The sequence below is a fragment of the Vidua chalybeata genome, chromosome 4, assembly GCF_026979565.1.
Source record: "Vidua chalybeata isolate OUT-0048 chromosome 4, bVidCha1 merged haplotype, whole genome shotgun sequence".
Classification (NCBI taxonomy): domain Eukaryota; kingdom Metazoa; phylum Chordata; class Aves; order Passeriformes; family Viduidae; genus Vidua; species Vidua chalybeata.
Genome location: NC_071533.1, coordinates 27,442,653 through 27,468,252, shown reverse-complemented (window position 1 = coordinate 27,468,252; position 25,600 = coordinate 27,442,653). Strand labels below are relative to the sequence as shown.

Genomic DNA, 25,600 nt, shown 5'->3' with positions numbered 1-25,600 from the left:
GAAAACTCCCTTTGAATCTTCACAGTGATTTTGCAGCTTTCAGCTTTCTGAAAATGTCCCCAGGGCTGAATTCAAGTTGGAATGGAAGGCACATCTCCCACACCTCAGCACAATTCTTTGCCCTGCTCTAACTGCTCTTGTCCTCTTATTCTTCTTTAATAATTCATCCAGAACTGCCTCTCTGCAAAATCACTGTGAAGATTCAAAGGGAGTTTTCAGCAGCAGGCCCCAGTAAGCTCAGTCACAAACCTGCTTTTAAATGCTACTCATCAAAACAAGTAAAAAGAAGTAACACATTTGATACAGGAGCAGAGATGACTCTGAATTAAATAGATTCCGAGCTTCCCCAGGAGAACTCTGAAGCACTTAGGAAGGAAAAATCAGCCTGCACTACTTCTAAACAGGAAGCAAGTGCCTTGTAAGTGGGAATTGCTCAACTTTTCTATTTTTCTTTCTCTTCTAGCATCTGTATTACACAGGAGTTTGGAGGGGGAAAAGAAAGGTGGCAATCAAGAAAGAAGTTTCAGAAAAGTTGGGAGAGGGCTAACATCAAAAAGGATCTATGCTACCACTCTCAGAACTTAAGTGGAGGACATTAAAATCCACTGAATTAAATTTTTTTTAGTAACAAAGGAAGAACAGAGCATTAATGGCAGAACACTTACTCATGAAGACCTCAATTCAGTTTTATAGGATCTTTAGCTCAGTTTCTAAAGTTCTTTGGAAAACATTGTCATTACAACACATGGCTTAGTCTCCTGGGAAACTGGAGCAAAGCCACCCGTGCACAAGCAAATTAGATTAACCTCAAGTCTTAACTGTACTTTAACCCCCCCCTCTCCTGCAGCTGGTAAAGCTCAGCTGACAAGATAGGCACGTCTTAACAATGAGGCTCAAAACACTAAATTGTCTAACAGTCCCACCACCACTGAGGTATATCCAAAGCAAGAAACAGAGGCTCCTCAAAGCATGTTTGGTTTTCTTTCTTAAAAAAAAAAAAAAAAAAAAGAAAAAAAAAAAAAAAAAAAAAAAGCTAAGCTAATTCATTAGAACAATAAAAAATAGATATTCTGAAGAAAAGGTAAAAAAATACTGCAATTTGTATGTACATGTTGAATACCCTGTTAACTAAGAGCCAAATTAAATACTATTGCTAACAGAGCTCAGCCAAATACTGTCTTATCTAATCACAAAATGAATGAAAAAAATAGGAAGCAAAATGAAAAAAATTACTCAAAACTAGCAAAATGAAAAAATTACTCAAACCCTTGCATGCCTTTAGTTCTCTTATCTACAAAGCATCAAAAGTAGACTCAAAACTTGCTAATTTTTTTCCCCTTTCTGCAACAGGAAGATCAAGAGAGGCATAGAAATGTTTGTTCCCTCAGTAAAACTGCATCATCATGCTTTTCCTAATCCTATTAGGATGAGGACATGACTGTGGAATGCCAGACAGTATTTCCACTCTTAGCAGGAAGCAAAGACAGTAAGGAGGATGCCCAGCTCTGTGGAGTCTGTTCAGCAGCACAGAACAAGCTCAGAGAAATGCCTGAGGAAATCAGGTACTTGGCTAATTCGAACTCTCATTCAGCACCTAACGATGCATAAATACAGAAAGTGACAGCAAAGAAAATGCCAAAAAGCTGCTTGAAGGCTTTGTAACACCAGCCAGGTAGCATTAAAGACACATCAGTCTCGCCCTGTGACCTGTCATTCCATATTCACAGGCTACCTTCAGCCCCACCAGTCACAGCTATTGACAGAGGAGTGGCTTTCAAGAATTTTAGACTGATATTACCAGCTTTTAGAAAGGACATGAATGAAAAAATGGTTTAAAACAATAAACAGGCAAAATATTCAACATGAAGATTGAATAAGCCAAAGCACTGACTCAAATTTCATTCAAGTCAAGAAGAGACTTCCTGTTACAGACCAGGGTTTTGGCTGACAAAGAATTTTCCTTAATAATTCACTTCCTTGCTACGGACTTCTTACACCTAGGAAGTATGTTCCAGCTAGCTTGAGGAAGATTGCTACAATAAAAACCAGACAATTAACTTGTGAACTAGGACAGAAGAATGGTCACTTCCTACCACTCATTCTGAACAGTATGCAAATCCATGTACCTTGTAAATTCATCCCCCATACATCAGTTAGCATCTTTTTCCTCTGAAAGGAAGCCCTCAGCAGTGTGCCAGAGACTAATTTGGCTCCCTTCTCACAGATATTAATTAAACCCTCATCCAGATGAGGACTGGAAGATGAGCCCTTTCCCCTTGTAATGTTTTAAAATGCAATTAAGAGTAAATGGTACAACTGAAAGATACCTAGGCACGCATTGATGGGTTCCAGAAGCAGAACCATTTGCCACAAGCAACATTCATTCCGAACACAAGGTGATGGTACCAGGACAAGCCAAGAAAGAATGGGGCTTAATTAATAAAAAACATAAAATCTTGACAGCACTCTGTAACAGCTCTGTCTCAAACACTGCCTGATCAAATTCCTTGGACTGTGGTATAACAGTCCCTTCTATGCCACTTGGACTCCAGGTATTTCAACAGCAATGGCAGCCAGAGGCTGCAGCAAGAGCAGCTTTAACCAGAAGGGCTTTAACCCAGTCACACCCCTCCTGCCACTTGAGGGGAAAGAGAGGGTGTGTAGTTCTCAATAAAATGGGAAAAACATATTATCACAGTAGCTTCACTTTCCTACTCCTTAGAAAATACATATATAGGCTGGGGGAGGAGGGCGGGAGATAAAGACTAGTGACAACTGCACACAAGACACAAATATTATCTGGATAGGACAAGACCAGATTTTGAAAAGACCAGAAGCTTACATGCAAGTTAAAACTCGCTATTATTAGTCCAATTCCCCTTTCCCATTCCCTTTGGTTCCTCTGTGAAAAACAGAGCTGGTGAAAGTTCAGTTTTCTTTAGAGTGAGATTCCTTCAGTAGAAGGAATGTTAATGATTTTAGAGGCATTCGGAGATATTCTTGGAAGCAACCAAGGAATTAAGGGAAGCTACTTAAGTCCACCTGCCTGTTTAAGCTTGAAACAACCCTAAGCCACGTGCTGCTTGACCTGTCTATTCTCAAAATCCTGGTGCCAGCCTCCCAGCAGCCCTTAGTTTCCACACTTGCAATGCTCTCTTCGGTGATGGCAAACCAGAGTTCGGTAACCATCATCTAAACCAGCAGATAAGCACTGTAAAAAAGAAGTGACTGACCAGCATACACATATTTTTTTAAAAAATCCTCTATTTTTTCCCCTCTGGTGCTAAGCAGGCACACAGTAAAACAAACAAGACACCTATCTGAAAATAGATTTTCTGTCTAGGTGGCTTTAAATAAGACTGAATGATGAAAAAGCCTGAACCCTTGGCACAGAGAAAGACTGTTCAAAGTGAACACCCCTAGAGAAAGAAATGCCAGAGTTAAAGGAGGAACGGACAAAGCAGATAAAGCTGTCAGTTCTGGCAGAGGAGAGAGGCTAAGAAGTTCCTAAACCCTAGAGTAAAGCCCAGGATGGAAAGAATCAAGAGTCAAAGCCAGGTTGTTCTGAATTTGCATGCACTCTATAAAAGGCCTGACAAAGTTACTTTAACTGAAATAAAACCTGAAGGTTTGAACTTATTCAGGAATGAACCTTATTTCTTTTGTGCACATTCAGTAAGATTTCAAAGGACCAAAATTCAACTTTGATATTTTAAAAAAACATTAATTCGTTAAATCACTGGGCATCCTGAGCAACACAGATACATTGAAGTGTCTGCTGGATGTGGCAGAATGAACACCTTTCTGACCTGCAGAAGCAAACCAAAACAACAGCTTGAAGTAGATTTGTTTTGAACCACATAATGTTCTATGTGTATCTAAAAAAACATCCGACGGAAAACACCCAAACCTTTCTGTGGCACAGCAATTGTCACTTCAAAGGATTTTTCACACCCGTGACCACATCTGGTTCCCTTCAGAAGGAAGGCTCCCTTCAGAGGCTGCTCTGGATGCAAAATAGATATGCTGTGAAAGAAAAGCTACTTTACACCATAACGTTACCATTATTTGTTGACATCTAGATCTACTATTTATTTTCTTTTAGTTTAGCACAACTTGATGCATAAAACCATAGAGACCTGATGCAGTTTATTCAGCTCTTGTACTGCAGTTTTTTCTCCATCAGCTGCAAGCTAACTGACTTCAGTGGATACCTAAACACTGCCCTATTTTATCTGGGCCTACCACGACATTTTGAAAGACACAAGTAACTTTGAACGAAGTACCACAAAGAATTCACAGATCTCATTGATAGAAATATTTTTTTATTAGAAAGAGTAACAAAGTGCTTCCCATAGGATTCATTCAATACAGAGTTTTTAAGAAATAAGATTTTTCCTTTTTATATGGACAGTTTTGATGTGATGATGTTTCAGCGCAAACAGGGTTCTCCAAGATTCTCCTGCAGAGCTTCTCTCTACACACTATTGCAACCATTTATGCATTTGGCAGTCGTGAAGCAGCACTGAAGAGTCCATCCCTTAAAAAATGGAGGTTATGTAAAGCGTTTGCAATGTCACACTGACCAACAGGAATTATACTGTTTGTTGTTGCTTAACACAGCTTTAAGGGACATAACTCTTTCATACAGTCCTACACACAGATGCATAAAGGTGCTTTTAGTTCAATCAATAATAATAATATGTAACAGCATAAATAACATTCTCAATTTTTACTATATAGACAACAGTGAAATTGCCTTTTTTTTTCTTTTTAAAAATTAACCTCCTGCTTTTTTAGCTAGGGACATCTTTTGAACATTTGGTGCTTCCTTTGTCTTCCTACTATGTCTGGATGGAATAAAGAACACAAGCAAGGACTGTTCACCCATTTCCCCCTCACTTTTGGCACACATTTATGATCAGATTTCTTTGGACACATACATGCATCGTTTCACTGCATTCCACTTTCCACTCTTTATGTCTGATTCTATCCCAGTTCCCCTTTTTCCTTAGCTCCTCCTGCCTTCCCTGCAAATGAGAGGGAGATAGTACAGTAATAGCACAAAATTAGGACAGACATTTCAGTACAAATTGTTATATACAAGGGACTGTATGAAACCAAACAGGAGAGGAGGATTGCCCATGCAATGCATTCTTCTTTTTCCATTTTTAGCCAACCTTACACCACTAGCACTGTTTTTTCAGGTTAAAAACGCAAAACTTCTATAAAGGACAATTAGTTACCCTTAAGAGAAACCACCTAAGGCATTCACTAAACACAGTATCAGCCCCAAAGCTACCCTACCTTTCCCCAGAGTACAGGTACACAAACATGAACATCGAACAAACACCTGAACTGAATTCATGAGTGCAACAGTCACAGTTCTGCTCATACTGAAAGGTCACATGCATATAAACAATGTCCTCACTGAAGTTGTTGGTCACGCCCATGGTTCACTGTTCCCCCTTCCTTATGTACAGAGCACAATCAAGGAAATACCACATGTCACCTCACAGCACAGCACCTTTACACAACAGAACTACTGCAACAAGGGTATCACAGATACACTTTTTCCTATGGGATGAAGGGAATGAAATGAGATCCTCTTCCCACTGGACTGTGGGAAGAAAGGATTTTTTTTTTTTTTTTTGCTTTTAACAACAGGATGCTTTTGTACTACAGCCCTTATACACGAGGAGAATACACATAATCCCATCATTCTATTTATACAAATCTGCAAAGATGTAAACAGACGTTCTTATAGGGGACTTGAAACAAACCCAAAGCTTACCCCTAGGCACTTCTGAGTACAGAGCTCCTGGCTCTGAGCTCAGCCTGTACCTGCTGTCCAACGTTTCCTTGCCACCAGCAGAACTATTTAACCAGGTGCCAATCAACACGGGCTGCCAACTACACAGCTGGGCCTCAGCCCCAGTGCCCTGCAGTCCTGCTGGCCCAGCAGAGCCCCCTGAATCAACATACAGGGTCATCTGAAGATCCAGAGAGGTGACCTGCCTCCTCAGAAGGATACTACCTGTTCATTAGAAAAGCAGAGACACACCTAGAGATGGCATTTCAATACAAAAGACTCTTGAGGACCAGGGCTTTCATGGTCACTGCCCTAAATAACAATTATCTCCCTAAAAGGAAAGTCTGTAAGAACTGGGGCCAGGAGTCCTGGAAACAGAGCCTAACAGACAAAATGATCCATGCAAAAAGCTGGACTTGAGAATCCAGCTGCAAGAATGGGATTACAGAGAACCCTCCCTTAACTTTAAAAGTCTTGGAATAAGACAGCATCTTCAATGAATTTATTGTTGTAAAAACATTTAGGAACAAAGTCACTGCAAAAGGTTAAGTAATTTTCTATAAATTTCACATCTCCTATTACATCTCTTTAAGCAAATATGTAATTTCACTCTACCACAGACGAAATCAATTTTGCAATTAAGTTTCTTGCTAAGAGTAATGTACAACAAATATTAAATTGGTAGCCTATTTAGCAGTAGTAGTAAAGTAGAAGTAGTAAAATTCTGTCCCATTTTTCTGTTTCTCTTCAGGAGAAGAAGAGAACTTGGAAATACCCAAAACACCCCTGGGGTGGCTACTGGGGAGCTGAGTGAATTTTGCACCCACTCCTGAATCTGTATAACCTATTCTCTAGGCTGTGTGGCCTGTGACATATACCTGTAGGTAGGTATTTTTTGCTGCCTAGTATGGAAAGGAACCAGTTAAGACTACTAAATAAAATGACCACCGGGTTTCAACTCAATTCTTGCCTTGCATGAGGCAACAGGTCCAGTTTGCTTAGGTGCACAAAGCTTTAGCTTGTGTGGGCCCACACTACAGCAGATGTGGGAAGCATTGAGAGATCTGGTCTGATAACTGCTTGTTCAGCCACTTGTCACACCACCCAAAGGAAGCAGACAACATTCACGCTGTCTGGAATGGCAAGTGTCCAACACTGCAGCTGGAACTACCTACAAACTCCATGAATTATCCAAATATTTATCTTAAGAAGGAGGGCTGGGGGAAAGAGCAAGTACAAAAAATAAAGAAAGAAAAATAGCAGCAGGAGCTGAGTACATTTCCAAAAAACAAGGCAGTGCTACACCAGACCACTTGGCCAATGTAGGACTGCAATTTCTCCTGAACAACAGCTGGAGTCTAACATTAGTGTAAGGACATTTTGCTGGTACAGCTTGTTTCCTTGGGGAGAGCTTACTATAAACTACACTACCCAAAGCTGCTTTTGTGTCTGGAAACTGTACTCATCTTACAAATGCAGGTTTGTTACCAAACCTCCCTTATGCAGATTTAGCTTTTCAGCAAAACATGAACAAATTATGCAGATTCAGGGAACAAACAGCACATGAGCCCTCCCAGCAGTGAAACAGAGCACTCACACCATGTGTCCTCTTAAAACCAGACATGAAATTTTCACTATACAAAGCAAGAACATGGGGAGAGGGGAGGGGAAAATGAAAAGCCAGTCCTTTGGCTAAGGCCCCAAGAGCACAGAAAACAGTACATTTCACACCATTATATTACAACACTTCCTTTCTTCCCCCTAAAAGATGTAGTAGGGCAGTACTGATTTGGTTTAAAATGTAATTTTAGTCCTCCTCATCAGAAGTTCAGCAATGTGAAGTATTGCAGCTTTTGATATACCACCCATTTACTTAAACATGTAAATCCACTGACATAGTGACAGTGTTGAAATACATAATCCAAATAGTATCTATAAAATTTTACTGCTGTACATAAATAATGACAAGGCACAGAACAGCCACCAGTCCAAGAGCTTGTAGGCCAAGAAACCAGAGCATAACCCAGAAGAATATAATTATCACAGGTTCTACTATCCGTTCTCCAAAGTACATCCTTGTGAAGCCTATTCTGATAAGGCTTTTGTTTAGTTCTCCAAACAGAGTCCCCATCTTCTTATAGTCATCTATCACAGGTTCCGTGGTGTGGTTCCTTTGCTCTTGGTGGACCTGCAGATGGAAGACAAAAAGAGGAAATATGTTGTAAAGTTTTATTACTATGGTTCTGTACAAGTCTCTCATCTATTTCTATCTGAATGCATAAAACTAAGATACGCATGCAATAAATCTACTCAAAACAAGAGACTGAAAATGCTACATAACCTGTGACCTTGGTACAATGCTAAGGATGTAATTTGTTCAAACCTGGGACATCGGAACAGGCGCTACAAATACATGACAGCCTCCCTCCCTCCCCTCCAGATGCCACTCTAGAGGAGGTGTAAAGCTCTCCTGCAGGTCATACATCTTACCTGTCTGTGCAACGTGCCTGTGGTTGTCAGGACAACCACAACGGAATGAGATGTTTCTCATTTCAGGGAGGGGATTTGGCTGGACTATTTCTGGAACATCTCCAGAACTATAAGAATGATATCAAATTATTAAACGTGAACTATGAAGTATTGTGCACTGAAGGCCAGGGAACTGAAGGGCTGCCAATTACTACTGAAAGAAGGGCAATGCATCTGACCAGGAAAGCGACAAACCTCTATTCCAATGTTGGTGTAAGAAGCCATGCAAGTACGGCAAAGGAAGAGAGAGACCCAAGGACTGCACAGACACAAAGTGGTGGCATAAGAAAGCAGAGGGAAGGAGAAACAAGTTCTGGACTTTTTGTGAAATAAAAAATGGCAGAGCAAATGCACAGGAAGACAGAGACCCATCTTTAAATGAAGATGCCACAGGTAAGTACCACTGCAGAAAACAGGAACGTTTCACCATGTAAATTGCAACTAGATTAGAGCTTGAGATCCCATCTCTCTTCCCCAGTGTCCAGAGATTCTTTGCACAAAACCTTATTGCCATGTGTTTGGGTATGACAGGGCAAACATGCTTTCAAGACGATGAACATGTGTCTTCTAATGCTTCCATTATGCAGCAGTGAAAACACATACAGCAGGTACTCATAAATAATTCAGTTTACTGATGAATAGGTAGTACATATTGCCCACAAGCTCTGTGTGCAATTAGTCTACTCCCAGATTCAAAGCAAACATGCTCCATCTTCAAGGATGAATGCTATTCTGCATGCCTTGTTCCATGGCATGGTCTTGGTAGAGAAACAGAAATTCCCTTTCACACCAGTGCCAGGCTCTCCATTAGAGAGCAAATAATAAAGTGAATTACCATTCTTACAGAAAAACATACAGCAAAGACCAATGGAAGTCAATATTGTTTTTCTAGGTCAGACTTTAGGCCACGATGCAGAACCTGCTGGCTGAATGCTCTGGGTAAAGCCCTACAGCTGCTACTGAAAAAAAAAAAAAAAAAAAACAACAGTCCCTCAGCTGAAAGTACCAGCATCTTTTTTTTCTTTTTAAAATTTACTTACTCATAAAGATCCTGGTTTAAGCTTCAGTACTGAATCCCATAAAGGGACAGGTGCAGGGACCCTAAATAGTAATGTGTTCATAACTAATACTCTGTTCACTCTTTCTGTGGTTCTACAGAACATCCTGAGCAGGGAGAACTGCAGTACTGGAAGTTCTGTACAGACAGTCACTTGCCTCTTTACAGCCCACTTCATAGGCCCAGGTTGTTTTCTCCCCCTTACAGGATTTCCTTCTGCATATTGGCTTTAATTGTGCTTTATTTAATTCAAAGAAACATTGATTCATCGATAATCCAAATGTTTCAAGATCAGTCTCTTCTGGAAAAACAGAGCCTCTTGTGAGCCCCTGTAAACTCAGTGGGGCTGGGAACACAATGGAACTCTTATTCCTCCATTCCCAAAGAGAACAGGGAGACAGACTCTTAGCCTAAGAGTTTACTCATAAAGCAACTTGAAAACTGATCACAACAACTAGGGGAAAAGAGAAGGGATGTGCTGGGAAGGGGAAAAATTTTATTTTCTTCCTGCATGCAGAGATCAGAGGGAGCACGTGACATATGATGGTGGAGAGGATCAGAGCACAGCTCACATCAACCAGTGCAGAGATCACTTCTGAGAGAACAAGCTGAGAAATCACTAAATTTTTTATCCATGGCCAGGGCCACCAGGAGGGGGAAAACATGCACGTCACTTCTTTAGCCCTGGCTTGTTAGTGGCACTCAGCAAGGTGCTGGAAGCCTTCACACAGAGCAAGTGCAGCACTGGCCAGGAGGCTGCCAGCAGGCACAGGTCTGCAGGTCCTCTGCAGCTCCCACTGGGCCAGGCAGGATTAAGCACACGTGTCCGTGCCAGCAACGCTTTTCCTGGTATGAGGCAGCTGTAGCACACACGACTGCACTTGCTGCCCTGCTTGCTTTGATAAGCTAACAGCAAGAAGTTGCACACCCTCTCTGAAGCAAAGTTGACATGGTAAATTCCACTTCACTTAGACTGTCCAGGTATTTTTTATTTTTTCATTACCCCTCCCTCACCTTCTCAAACAAGGGTACATTCATGGATTCTAAAGGAGTTACAGGGAGCTGTTAGGCACAGAGACTGACAAGTGTATGTTTAACTACAGAACAAATGTCAAGTTATTTTTCCAAATATTTTTCAATAGCTTACAAAACCTTTCAAAATGATCAAGGAAATTCTCAAGACTTCAAAGTCTGTTTCAGTTAATTCAGGCTAAGTATATCTTGCTTCAGGCAACTCAGCAATAAGCAAGTGAAGCTGAGAACAGATGATCAGTCATGAAACACTGATGGCATATTTTTCTTTATTATTGCATAATATTTCACAGGCTGGACAAATACATTTCTTCAGAGGTGTAGCTAAAACAGAATTAGGGCAAATGCTAGTAATGTTACAGTACCCCAAATTGCTAAGGAATAGTAAATAAGCTTTAACACTGCAGCTAGAATTTCTCTCACTAACTTTCAGGGCAGCAGTAAAATGGCATGCAGCCCCACATATGTGTCATAGCTCTCAAATCGTAACCTCAGAACCAAATTATTTTTTTCTTTTTTTTTGGCCAAAAAATACTTTTCTAAACAATTTTAGAAATTGGCCATCTTCAGCGAACATACAGTTCCCAGATGACTCTTTAATTTTTACTGAACTATTTTCATAGGGCTATTTTCACACTAATCTTGCTGAATCAGCCTGAAGCTAGACAGACACTACCATAACAGACAAAATGTGGAGAGAGAAATGCACCCATTCTGAGCAGCTGCACCCCCTTGCCTCTGCAAAACCAGACCTTCCTCGTGAAAAAGCAGAGGTTTCTGGTTCAAAGTTGTTATTTTAAAATTCAACAGCCCAGCCTAGGCTTTATGACTTTTAAGAATCGATTGTGTATCAGGAGGGAGCAGAGGGAATTTCTTGATCTGCACTAGCCCCAGAGAAAACATGCTTTCCAGGCTTTTCCCAGCTGCTCTCTCCTCCTAATTAACAGGTGCCATGCAGGGGGCACTCCCAGACTTCATCTGCTACAGCTCAGGAGGGAATGTAAGAGACGGTCACTTCATCTTCACTCATTTGTTTGCCTTTCCTCACTCTTTAAAACACAGGATTTATGAAAAAATTCAGAGGGACTGGGGAACAGCAGTGCAGCCAGAGATCTAGATGGATATAGATTAATATATGCCCAAAGTATCTCCTGAAAAGAGAAGAACAGCAGCATTGCCTCCTGGACAAGAATTCTCTTCCCCTCTTCCTCCAACTGGCTGAAAGGCACTCGCCAAATACTCACATATGGTATTATTACTGAAGGAGAAAGGAGAACAAGGCTTTTCTAAATGAAGTCTAAACCAGAGTGTATTAGAAATGTTGACTGCATTTGTTTCCTAACCTAATGTTTATTATCAAATTACTGTAATGAATTACTTCTTACTGTAATTTAAATTAATTTTACATCAATATAATTTTATTTTAGACTTACTGGGATGACATAGTCTGAATTCTGAATCTATCCTCTGTTAGCTTGAAACTATTCCCACTTGTCCTGTCCCCACATGCCCCTGTAAAAAGTCCCTCTCCGATTCTCTCCTTTTAGGCACTGCAAGATCCTATAATGGCTCCCTGGAGCCTTCTCTTCCCCAAGCTGAACAGCCCCAACCCTCTCAGCCTGTATTAACAAGAGAGGTGCTTCTTCATGCATCTCTGAGCATCTTCATGGCCCTGTACTGGGCTCATTCCAGCAGGTCCATGTCCTTCCTGTGCTGGGAGCTCCAGTGCTTGCAGCACTCCATACTCAATTTTGTATTTGGTTTCTAATTTTTTATTTTAAATTATTTAAAGAGAAAAACAGAGTTATCATACAGAACAGAAAGGGAAGCACCTGATCCGCTCCACTGCTCAGCATGCACAGTGTCCTTCACAAACCCACTGGTACCTGCAGGTTCCCACCAACCACTCAATTTCCTCTGGTCTTTTCAGATGTTTGATATTTTTAAATTTCCCTCCCTATTCAAAATGTCAGATTTTCATCAAAAATCAAAGCCACAGTCTGCTGTCTCTCACTGTTTACTGGCAGAAAGTCAGAACTTGAAGATCCAAACTCTGAAAAGCTTTTAAACTGAAACCTGGAACTAAATTTTCCCCTCTGTTAAGGTCAAATAGCTTAGGGGCTTTGATGTTTCAAGGAGAACCATGACAGGCCCTCACAGATGCGATGCAGGATGCCATAAAATCACCTTTTTTTCAGAATGAAACCCTATGAGAAGGTCACAGAGGAGCTACTAAGTGCCAAGTTCCGTCTGCTTCCAGAACAGCTGATGCTCCTACATCCTTGAAGTGCTTCTGGAAGAGAATCCTCCATGCAACTGAATCTTTTCCTTGACTAGCTTTAAAACAACAAAGAAGGTAAAGTCCTACTGAACCCAACTAACATCCGCTTGTGGCTTTTCCAGTTGTGTTTGTCATCAACACAACACACAAAATTCCCTGTGCTCTGACCACTAACTACCCCTGCTTATGGCAAACTTCCACACATTCACTGAAACTCACTGCTTCCCAAACTCAGGAAAACACATGGTATGACACGAGCAGAGGCTGCTCCACACCAGCCTGACAGGACAACCTTTTACTTGCTTACTCCCTTCCTATCAAAGGGTGCTTTGACCAGGCAGTGAAACATGAGATCCCATCAGAACATCCTCCCCCCCCGGAAAGAAGCCATCTTTGCGGTGAGTCACATGCTATTGCCTGGGAGAGAAGGATAAAGTTAGCACTGAACTTTTCTCAATGGCCTATGACTGATCCCCGTCTGTGTCTCCTATGTGTAATATAGCCAGTTTTATGGTCCTTTCCCCTCAAATTGCTGAGAGCACACAGCTCCTGCACCTAACCATTTGCAGATCACACCAAGAAAGTCTGCCAAGCCCTTGGAGAATGCAGAATACAAATGGATCCAAGAGGGACACAAAACTACCCTACACACTTGGGAAGTTATTTTCATGTGTCTAATCAAAAAGAGCATGGGAGCACAGATTTAACATTTAATTTTTCTGCTGGGAGGACTGAACAGCTGTAAAGTAACCACAAGTTTCAGTTCTGTAACCTCACTCCTCATGTGGCTGTGTGGAGAACAGGTATAGTTACGGTTTCCAGGCATTTCATCTACTGAAGCAGCAGCTTGATCCACAGTTTTCCACACTTAGCCTAAGAATCTTGAGGTGGCGTGTTTACTTTGGGATTTTGTGTGCGTGTGGAAAAAACCCGCCAAGTAACTGACTTGAGTGAAATAATTGGATAAAGTTCAAAAGCCTTTGTTTTGTGGGAGGAGAGAATAGATGAACACAAAGAACCTGCTCCTCATGAAGATTCAGGATGTTAAAAAAAAATCCATTGAACCACTCTGAAGATGCAAGATCCATTACAGCAAACCAAGTAGCATTCTTCTATTTGGTCATGACTAATGAATAGAAGAAACCTCAACAGTCTTCTCTTGCTCAAACAATTTGCAAAATTCCCACCACAGACTTAACAGCACCAGACTGAGTACAAGTCTACAATTGCCTCTTTTCTTGCATCTACTGCCTGAAAGGGCACTAGACAAACATTGCACTCCAACAATGGAGGAAAAAGGCCAATGAATTGGGGAAATAACTACTCTCCATGTAAAAGCTTATGATTTTACAGTCAAAAAAGTGCTGCTGGGCAAAGAAGGCAATGAGAGAGGACACAAAAGGTACACAATGTTAACCTCCAACACCGAATATCAGCAGTGTCTCCAAATTGTTTGATATACCTCATATCACAATTCATCATACGTACAGTTATAAAAGAAAGAAAAAGAATGGCATATTTAATAGAATTATTTCTGTGTTATACGGAAATCACTTTTGAGTTCCATAGCATGTGTTTAATGACATCTAAACGAGACATCAAAATAACCCCTGTAATAAAGAATGCAGGGATATCACATTTACACACCCATCTGAACATTTTTTTTTTTCCAAGTAAGAAATTTTCCCTGCAGTATTTATGCTCACTACCTATTTTACTCCAGTCATGGTTATTTTTACTCCTGGGAACAGGTGGTGTGTCTGCTATCTGAAGCCCACAGACACCTAGATGTCAAAAAAGGCAGTGAGATATGCCTTTAAGAACAAGCTTACTCTCAAAAACATAGGACTATTTTTCAGTAAATTTGGAATGCTAATGTTCAGAAGAGAGGGCCTCAGAGTAATCTTTTTTAGAAGATGCAAACTGAAACAACTTCAGGACCACTCATAAGGAAAGAAAAAAAAGAGAAGAAAGTGAGCAGATGACAGAGATCAGGATGGAAGAAACCTCAAGTTCCCTCCCCTCCAGAATAAGAGACCATCTTATCTGAGTGCAGATAGGGACACACCAGCCAACACACAGCTACAAATATTTAATAGTTGGGTAGCCAGCCATGAAGTTCTGCAGGAAGGAATTATCCAGTCTCACCGGTACTCAGCCATATGAGCACCCAGTGTATTGCCATGGACAGGCTCTGCAGGTTTGCAGCCAACAGCAGGTTCCCAGCTGGTGCCTCCTCTCTGTGCAAAGCACAGCCTCAGCCCATGGCAGGGCACCAGCACAAGCCCTGCTGATGCACTGCCCACGTGGGTGCCGCCTTTCTGCCTCCTACTCCTCCACATATGCAAAAGAGTTTCATTACTAGTAACACCTGGCACCTGATCAGGATCTCACCCTGCTTTCTTGTACTTGAAAGACATCTTATGCTTAATTAAAAGAAAGTGAAATTTGCCAAAAAGGGCAAATGAATTTTTGGCAATGCTTTTGATTTTCTTCCTCTTTACTACAGGAAGAGATTGGTCTCCCATTGCATCCTTTGCTAGTGTAAAACTAACAATCAGTATTTAACCTCGTAAATGTAAGCAGTAAAAAGATCTTGATATTGAGCCAACAGACTAAAAAGATAACAAAATTAATTTCAACTGTCTGGAGAGAAAAAAAAAAACCAACAACCAACCAGGTTAATTTCTCTAGGTTAATTTTCATCTGATATTTAACTATGAAAAGATCAATAGATTTGGAAATGAGAAAAAAATACCTCAATTCCAGATGAAAAACAAGACAGAAAAAACTAAGTTTAACTTCTTCCTCTGGGAAAAAAAAGCAAATGCAAGAAAACTAGAAAAATTCTTAATATCAAAAGTACTTTATAGCATCTACCAATGAAAGTGACATTCTTAGAGGAAGTTTAAACAGAAGATTGCAAATAAAAGATTGGATTAACATTCACTTTACAGCAAGAATCTAGAAATCATTTATAAAATTGAGACAAGATGTTTCTATAGAAACAAGCAACAACATAAGAAAAGCAACAGCGCCGGATTCCCTTCAGTCAGCTTTTACAGCAACTCAAGTTCAAAATCAACAGTTGCTGGAACAAACTCTGAAATACCAGGAGAAGTTTTGCATTAAAGAGATGAAAAGGCTTTTCCAGATACTTCAACTTGTGTATGGGTGGAACAGAGATCGCTTCAAAAAGAACAGAGGCTTCCCTTGATAAACACAAAAAATGTCCCATAATTTCACAAGTAAATTCCCCTCTAATACAGCACCAGATGAGAAAGTGTGAAAGACAGGAACCTGGCACAAGAGGGTCCATGGGGGAGAGAGAAAACCTGTCTGCCCCACGTCAAGATCTACTGCCTCTCTCCCCCATTTTAGGATGCTGTTTACACTCCCTCTTATGCTCCTGCTGTCCCTGTAACTTGATCCCATCTGTACTGCAATTTTACATAGAGACTAAATCAAATGCAGTGTCTAATCCATTTTTTCATTACACCTGCAACATTTAATTTCCATTGGATTTCATTTATCAGGGTCCCCTACTAAAACTGGTCAGCTTGACTCAGCAAAAAGGTTTGCAATCCCCATACATTCAGCATGGTATCAAATGCACTGGCTTGCTGAAAAGCAACAGCTATTAATTTTGCATTTAAAGAGAGGATATTTCTATTTGCTTCTATCTCCAGAATACTTTTTTCTTTAAGAAAATGGGATCTTCCTATCATTCAAACAAAGCATATTATCCTGCCTATTGTAGGTGCTACAGGTATAGTTGAAGGGTTGGGTTTTTTTCCTTCAAATTCTGTTAAGCCCCAGAAAACTTAATAATGCTTTTAAGAAAGTTATTATTTTATAGTTATGAACCTCTGCAACAGAATGAATTTTTCTATAGAGCCAGAACAAATTTGGGATTAAGTTCTCCTTGTCAAGTACAACTACTTTCGGAAACAAATTCCAACAAATTGTGAGGAGGAGAAACCTACAATTTTCAGATTATCTCAGTGTGGAATAAATTAGAAATAGGTTTCCAGCCTTAGGCATTCCAAGTTCCACATATACAAGTGTACTTTGAAACATTCTTCATCATTACTGACTTATTAGTGAAATTATACCATCCTGAGCAACACAGCACACAACTACCCAACAGTCTAATGAAGATTTTACATAAGGCATACCACAGGTCTGTTGATATTCTCTAGTTCTGTTTCTGCTGATCCTCCCCATTTCTAGAGAAATACTAGTGATACTCTAAAGTTATTCAAAAAGCTCAGGGCTTGAAGTTAGTTAAGACACCCACGCCTCAACAAAATTATCAATTCTCAAAGCCTTTTTGTAAGAGCACCTCTAAATCTGAAGTAATCTATTAGAAGATAAAATACTCCATTTATAGCCATAAAACACTGTTCAAAATATTAATAAAACAAACTTAGGTTAATGAAAAGGTGATAGTCTATGCTAATAAATCTACTTGCAAATACACATATCACGTATTAACTCTGCACTTAAACATTTTCTAGAAGCCTTGGTTTTACACTTGAACAGCACTGTGGATTCTTTGTACCCAAACCAGCATGGAGATCCTGGCCTCACTGAAACAACTGGGAATTTTGTTATTGCCTTCAACTTTGATTACAAGGAACTAAACCCCATTCTTGCCCAGACAGGGAACTGCCCACAGCCCTCAGTACAGAAGGCAACCACAGTGCCACAGCTGTCAGGAGCTCCACTGTGACACACAGCATGGCTTCAAAGTCCCTCTAGAAAGACAGGGGCTATGCATCCTGCTAATACCACCTCATGTCCTGCTGTAGGGCATGTGCAGGATGCAGGCGATGCAAACACAGGACTTCTGCATCAACTTTTGTTAATACACACTCATGCTTTTCTATTCTTATTTAATAGTTTAATTTATAGGTGTTGATGAGATTAGAATGCAGTAATGTGACAGAGGCTAACCTATTTTAGGAAGTGGGTTAGAGAAGGAGGTTTGAGGTCCTTATTTCTAGTGATATTGAAAATACAGGACAATTTATGTGTCTTTTTAATAACTATCAACAGTTAGGAAAAAAATGTCATCTTTAGGGACAAAGCAACAACCTACTCCCATGGCTTCAGGAGCAGCTGAATCTTTGGGTGCTTTCACTTACTACTTCTGAACGCCAGCACTGCAATACAGGAGAGGTGGATGAAACTACCCAGGTCCTGCAGTGCTTTGAAGACTAAAATAGGTGTAATTACCTTTGCATGCAAACCTACAAAGGATACAAATCAAATTATCATCCAGTTCAGCTTGCAAATCTAATGACAGAAGTAGGTAATTCTACAGTTGGTTGCAATAATGAATTTCAAAGGCAATGTATAACATACATATCCTTCCACTCTTTCAAAAATGTACCTGTCAGTAATTTCATTAAACATGCCTGTGCTGACACAATAACAAGCTTCAATAAAATATTAAAGCCAGAGGGTATGGCATTAGATAGAATTATTTCTCACAGAATACTCTGTCTTAAAAAAAAAAAAAAAAAAAAAAGGGTGTACTCAATGTTACTTAGGTTCTGCTTGTCAGGAAGGTACTCTTTTAGTTTTCTGTTACAAGGTATGATCTACACAAACCGTGTTTATTTTGCAGGCAATGGGAAAAACCAAATCACACCCAGGTTTGAAGCCCCAGAGTCCTAGAAGGCCCTCTCAAAAAAGGCCAAAGGATTTGCTCTCATGCAGGCTTTACTTCACACCAGATGAGAGCAATAAGAATTTATACCAACAGCAAAGCAGATTTTGACTCCTTTCTTTTGCATCACACATATGACTAAAACGGCACACGCTTTCATAGTTCAGGAGAGAACACAGAACAGGAAAACACAGGCTGAGGACCAGAGTCTGTGTTGGCAGAGCAAATACCCTCAGCAAACACAGTGACAGCACTGGGCCTCCACGAGAGACTCCAATAAGGACCTAGCCTGGAAACAGGATCCCTGCCTGCTGGAAAAGCAGAGGTCAGCAACAATTCCTCCATGAGAGCAAAAAAGGGCGGGGGAAACTGATTATTTTGAGAGAAAAATGGTACAGAATGTGACAAGGTTTGGTAGGTTTGGTGACACAGGAGCCCCTCCAAATCAAGCTACAAGTTTGTTCTTCTCTTGAACAAGATAATCTGGGACTTTCTGTCGAAGTCTGCAGCAAGTGTAGGTACCACCAACTCCTTGTGTCCTTATGTCTTCCCTACACATAAAATAATACTGAATAATACTGCTTATTTATCCAATTATTATTACTTTTACTGTTACTTTATCCAATATTTAAATTCTCTCTGTATAGTAAATAAAGGCAAGTGATAATCCTTATTTCCAAATCTAGTTTATTATTTTCCCAGCTAACTGCACCTCTGTATGCAGAAAAAACTACTCTGTGCTATGACACTGAAACATCCAATAAACAGGAAAGATTTTCTCTTTCTTCCTTGTGGCATATTTAAAATCTCTGCTATCCTATTGTTACACCCCAACTTGTCAGACAGGGCCAGGACCACTACCTGTGCTTGAGAAAAGTGGAAAGAGAATTTGTCAGCCAAGTGTGGCTGTGGCCACCCAAGCAGTACCTTTTACCAGTTTCATTTGAGAATGTGTTTAGGCACCAGTGGAAGGCAGCTCTTCAGCCTCCACCATCCCCTGAAACCACAACATACCCGTCGCTAAGAAGCAGCTGTAAACTGCAGGGAAAAGCTCCTTGGCGAGGAATTACAACTAGTTTGAGCACAGTAATGCCTGAGATGATCTGATGCAACTTTTCAACCTCTCTTTCCAGGGAGGACAGTAACCAGAACCAGCAAGTATTCCTTACTTGCCTCCTGTGACATCCTGCAGGAGGGCTTATGGACACAGAGAGAACTCTGAGCCTCCCTTGGTGCACCTCTCCTTACCCTACATTCGGGCATGTGCTCTGCTCTGCCCCATTTTTCTAGAGAAAGGGGCAAGGAGATGCGCTGACTTACGTAAATGTGGCGTAAATGTGGCTAAGTGAGTTTTCAAGTACCAGAATGTTTCAGAGTGGCCCGCTTCTAGACTTCATGTCAGGCAAGTACTACCAGACACTTTCCAGTATTAAGCTATTTCAGCTGTGACATGGCTCATTTATGGTTAAATGCAGAGCATCTTACAAGAATTTTCAACAAAAATTGTTAACACAATCAAAACCATCCGGAAATTACTTAGGGATGCGCTCCCGGCAGCTCTGTTTGCCCCTGTGCAATCATGAGTGCTTGTACATTTCAGAGCTGATCACTGCATTCTAGTATTGTGCACGAAAAAGGTTGTGCTCTTTTTTCCTTTAAATGAAACATCAATAAAGGTGCATTAAGAGCACTGCCTTTGTCTAAACAGCGGGATGATGCTGTCTGCAAAACAAAAGAGTGCCTGGAAAGGCAGTTTACAGCTAACAATAGGGAAACGGCTCCTAAGCAAAAAGCCCACTTCCATGCCATAAAAATATAAATACTGAAGCAGACAAAAAAAAAATAAAAAAAGAGTTGGTGTTTTCCTCCAATTACAGTACATTACGTTTCCTAAGTAATACAGAGACTAAAAGCTTAAAATAGTCAAGTGAACGAACACAAGAGCTGAACTACTGGGGGAATTCCGGGGACGGCAAGAACACCCCGGTTATTTCTAGCGAGATACATGTGGATGCCGTGCCGGGACAACCCTTGTACATCTGCTCCCATTTTCTTCCAGGCGGACTAAGCGTCCCGGAGGGAAGAAGGAGGGTCAGGCGGGCCCACTGGCGGGATACTCCAGCACCACGCGTGGGCAGCCCCACGCAGGTTGCATAAGCCCCGCCGCAATGGAGCGTTACCCGGGAGCGGCTCGCACGGGTGGGCTGTACCGGGAATGCCACGGCAGAGGAATCAAAAGCGTCTCCGCTCTTCTGTTGTTGCCGCGGCCCGCCCTCCCAGACCCCTCACGGGCGGGCACCCACCTGCTCCTCCGGGCGCCGCCGGTGCCGGGCGGCCGCCGCCCCCGCTTCCCGCTCGCATTCCCCGAGCGGCGCTGGCGGCGGGAGCTGCGCCGCCGAGCCCATGGCTGCTCCGCGCCGAGCGGGACCGAGCGCTGCCCGCGCTCCCGCCTGCCGGGGCGGGACGGGGCCGTCACGGGGTCCGAGGGAGCGGCGGCACGGAGGGAGGAACGGAGGGAGGGCGGCGCCGCCGGAGCCGGGGGCGGCCCCCGGCAGCGGCTCCGCGGCGGGGATGGGGGGCCCGGGGCGGGGAACCTCCTGCTGCCGGCTCCTGCCTCGGGCTGGGCCGGCGCTTGCTGCTCGTCGGAGCGAAAAATAAACCACCCCAAGCACCCGATTTCTAAAGCTTTTGTTAAAGGCAGGAAGTGCCAGGTGTTAATAAAGTGTTAATTTTAGCACCACTCCTCGTTGGTGTGTCCCTGGGGAGGAACGGCTGCCTCTTGGTGCAGTGTGAGATGTGGCGTTCGCTGTTCCTCCCTCGGGAAAGAGGAAACACTGGCCTCGCTCTTCCGAAGCTGCTTGGGTCGTGTCTTCTTCTCTTTAAAAGGAACTAATACACACCAGGAAGAAGGAAACGCAACAGCAGACCCCGAAGATAAGACTTAGTGTATGGACAATGCCAGGGAAGGCTTAGATTGGATTTTAGGAAAAAAAAAAAATTCACTGAAAGGGTGGTGGTCAAGCATTGGAACAGGCTGCCCGGGTGAAATCACCGTCCCTGGAGGTATTAAAAGATGTGTAGATGTGGCACTTGGGAACACGGTTCAATGGTGAACTTGGCAGTGCTGGGTTAACAGACTGGGTGATCTTAAAGGTCTTTTCCAAGGGATTCTCTGAGTCTGTGCTAATGAAGTGCCTCTGCACAGGGTGTGCCTGGCTCCCGCTTTAAGCACCACTGTCCCTCTGCAGAGAGCCCTCACTCCTGCCAGCCCTGCACACCTTATCCATGCTGTCCACCCCGGTACAGGAAGGACAGAGTCTGAAAGTGAAGCTGGATTTCAACCTGTGGGATTCCCAAGCTGTGGTGGGACCACTGTTGTCATCCTTATGCATCTTTTCTCCTCATCCAGTTCACACTCTATTGGTGGCAGGTCTGCTTGTCTCAGTTTTCATTCCATAAACAATTAGTGGAGGTGCTAACAGGTTGTGTAACAGCAGGATTCAGTGGAAATCATGCATCTGGGTTAATATTATATGGCTTTGTGGTGGCTGGGTGTGGATGCCACTGTCATTTGGAGCAAATTCTACCTGCTGTTTGCTTTTCCTGTCATTATGTTGGGCAACAAGAGCAGTAGCTGTTTGTAGCACACCTAAAACCATCACAAAACCCAGTGTGCTGTGGCATAGTCACACCTTCAGTCTACAAGCAAGTGTTCTTCACAAATGGGGGCAATATACAAGCCACTGCACCTGCCAGGCGCCTCAGTTTGGCTGCAGGGGCTGAGGGACAGCACGGGGACAGCTGGGACAGCACTAGGGGAAAGGGCCACTGCTCTGCCGGATCTGCTGGGCTGTGGCTCCTCATCCTGATGGAACAACTGGCCTAATCTGCTCCCCAAGGTGTAGGGTGGCCAAAAGCTGTTTGCCCTGAAGGCCTAACTGCTTGACCAGAGTTCTCACCCATTTGTTTGTTAGTATTTTTTCTTAGGAACAGGGAGAGGCTTGAAGAAATATCACACTGTTTAGACAGTGACCATAAACTATTGCAGTCCTGATGGCATGCAAAATTACTGGACACAAGAAAAAATCCTATGGACTTTACCACCAGGCACTGTGGTGATACATCTCTCTGCACAATATGACTGCTCAGCAGCAGTGTAGTAAAACATCTCCGAGGTTCTCTGCTCTGTGGGCGATTTGTGAAGAAATGAAGTGTCACACATAGTACTGACATTCTGTAAAAGCCCTCTAGAAGAAAAGTCTTAATTTAAGTGTAGATTAGGTGTCTATTTCAGTGAGCTTTTTAGTACACTTACATCCATAAACCTTTGCTGGGTTGTGGATCACAAAAATGTGCATTAGAAATTCTTTAGAAAAAGTCTATGCTGAGGCCACTACTGTTCTTCACAACACAGCCTCTGACCCCACTGCCTCCTGGGGACCAATGACCATCCTGCCAGGACTAGTAAAACGTGTTGGCTGGCTTGGTGCTGCTCTTTTTTCCTTACATATCTGCAGTCCCACTGGTTTGATGTTATCTCCATGTAGACGAAGATTCTTCCATTAATTCTGCAGTGAAGGAAAGTTTGTCATATTTCTTAAAAAGCCACACTCCTTCCTACTGCAGCTGGCAGCCTTTGCTTCTTCACATTGAGCAACTCAGTGCAGTGGAACTGCTTCAGGCTCCCTGGCACTCTCCATGTGTGAAGGCACCTCTGGGATAACAGATCCAGTGCTCAGGGAAAGAACGGGGACTCAGAAGCCCTCTCTGAGATCTCTTAGGATGCATTCACCATCGCAGCCTGTGCAATTTCACTAACCTCAAAGAAATCCGTTCCCCTTCATAGCAAATGCTCACATGGCAACCTTTAGCTCTTCTCATGGTGAACTTTCTGAAGCTTCATGTGCTCTGTGCACCACTGCCTGGGTCTTTGAATGTAGCTGAGCTGCTGCAAACTGCTCTGTTTTTCCTTTGTCTTACTGAAACTTGGATTTTTCCCTGACATTTGGAAGTGTCTGGTAGCTTCATAAGGATCTAATCAGAAGCTGAAGGATCTGTCACCAAAAGAGATCCCCAAAACTTAACAACTTTCAAGATCACTGTCTGAGGGAAGTTCCCCACCCCATAAAGCCCTCTGGACATGGCTGACCTGACCTTCTTCTGATGGTGCTTTCTCTCAGTAGCAATACTTTCAGAAAATGTAAGGATAAATCTCAGTGTAACTTAAGTGATGGGCAAAAAAGCAATGTGCCAAAAAAAAACCCCCAACCCCCCCCCCCCCCCCCCCAAAAAAAAAAAAACCCAAGAAAAACCCAGATATGCAAGCTAAAGGGCAGATTCTGCAAAATAATTGTTTCGCATGGGGCAACTTCTAGTTGATTTATAAATACGTGTACAGACAAAATATCTCCCAAGGAATAAAAAGAGCTCGCCTTGCATAAGTCTGTTATTTGGGGGTCCCTAAGGAGAGTCAGAACCTCATGCTAAATATCTGTAATTAAAGGGGTTTTGTGAAAAACAGGTGCTTGCAGCTGGAGGAAGACTGAATGCTGCAGCTTTGCTGAGAGGCAGGACAGGCTGAGCCCTCTGGCCTTGCTGAAACACCGCTCTAGGCTGCAAAACACAGACACAGCTGGAATGAGTGGGACTAAACTCCCTCTATTTGGCTCTGACCATAGCCAATAGTAGGTGGTGGGGAGAGGGTAACAGATGCTGCAGTGGTACTTCTTGACAGTATTCTTGTGGCTTCCAGTAGTCTGAGGTTCAGAGTCTTCCCGATCCCGGCTGCAGGGTTGGGTAATGAGAGCAGTTTTTTAAAGGCAGAGAGGAAGGCGTGCTACCACATGGATCACATGCAGCTGAGTCACACAGAGTGCTTCTATTGGTCTTGTTGCCCAGGGAAATGTATCCCATTCACCCTGCACTTTTGTTTTCCTGCCCATGGCATTCAGTCATGTCTTCTTAGGCTGCTGCCATGGCCAGGGCAGTGAACCCCCTCTCCAGGGACATGAGCTGCTCCTGCCTTCAGGACTTGCCCATCCCAGCTACCTGCCTAAGGGCATGAAGGCAAAGCTGAAGCCTGCCAGAGTGCAGCCTGTGGTTTGACGATACAACAAAACCAGGTTTTGGCCATTTAATTCCAGATTGGAAAGGACATCGCCATGTAGCACACAGACTCCTTACTGGTTCAAACATTTTTGATGGATTAGCACGGTGTGTAAAGGTCTTATACCAGAGCAGGCACTGTCTGTCCTCTCTCACACCTGGTAGAAAGCTGGCATGAACAGCCACCGTCAGCCGAAAATCAGGCACCATCAACTAGCCAATTCAACAGACACACATATGTGTGCCTACATCTGCTCCAGACCAAGCCTTTGGAGTTATTCCCAACACAAAACTCATCCTTGTGGAGACTCAGAAGGGGCTAGATATAGGAGAAGGAATTAGATAGAGTGGATGTCCAGAGTTCTCACCTCCTTGCTACCTGCCACTTCCTATCAGTGGCAACTCAGCTAACTTCCTTTAATAAGTACGTGGTTAAGAACTTCAGAAAAAAAACAAAGCAAAACAAAAAAAACCAAGCAAAACTTTTTTCCCCTCTTTATATGCATCCAACAGACATAACTGACTTCAGTATGAGATTCACTCAGATTGCTGACTGCACAGTTTAATCCAAATCTTTTCAATCTTCAGAGTTCATCTAAATATTAAAAGGCTTGGAAAAAACAGAGGTTCTTCAAAGCTCGGTTAATGGAAACTTTTGTCATAACTGGTAAAAGGTCAATGTGGTTTTATACAGTATAATGGATTTACTGATGAATGGAACATTTCAAACTCTCTGATGGGTTTTATCTACTTTATATTCCAGATGTTAATATAAGTAAATTCTCTAAACTCTCAGACAATTTGTCCAGTATGACCATGCAGCTTATGATGGTCATTGCAGCTCTTACATGGATTTTTGAAGTAAAGCTGTTAAATTTTGTAATTTCCTTAGATCCTTCAAGCATATTAAGAAATACAAGAAAGGGCTTTTCCAGCACTGGATACAAAGTGAACTGGAAGAAATTGGAATTCAAAACATGAAAATATATTAAAGGATACTGAATAAAAATGAAATGAAACAATTAATTTGGTTCCTCTTTCTTCCATGTATAATGACAAAAGGACACTGAAGATCACTTTGCATTAGCAATATCTTTCTCCAACAGT

General features: G+C 42.2%; 1 protein-coding gene across 1 annotated transcript; it reads right to left on the bottom strand.

Moving 5' to 3' along the window:
- Positions 1–4,305: 4,305 nt before the first annotated feature.
- FAM241A (family with sequence similarity 241 member A) lies at positions 4,306–20,830 on the bottom strand. The gene is made up of 2 exons (XM_053940401.1): positions 20,692–20,830; positions 4,306–8,000 (listed from the first exon to the last, which is right to left on the bottom strand). Exons 1-2 carry the CDS (start codon positions 20,791–20,793, stop codon positions 7,755–7,757), a joined length of 348 nt encoding a protein of 115 aa, XP_053796376.1. The 5' UTR covers positions 20,794–20,830; the 3' UTR covers positions 4,306–7,754.
- Between the last annotated feature and the right edge of the window lie 4,770 nt (positions 20,831–25,600).

Coding starts and splice junctions, on each gene's coding strand:
- FAM241A (XM_053940401.1), bottom strand. CDS start 20,793: ATGGGCTCGGCGGCGCAGCTCCCGCCGCCAGCGCCGCTCGGGGAATGC. Junction 8,001..20,691: donor GGCGGCGCCCGGAGGAGCAG/GTGGGTGCCCGC, acceptor TTCCATCTGCAG/GTCCACCAAGAGCAAAGGAA.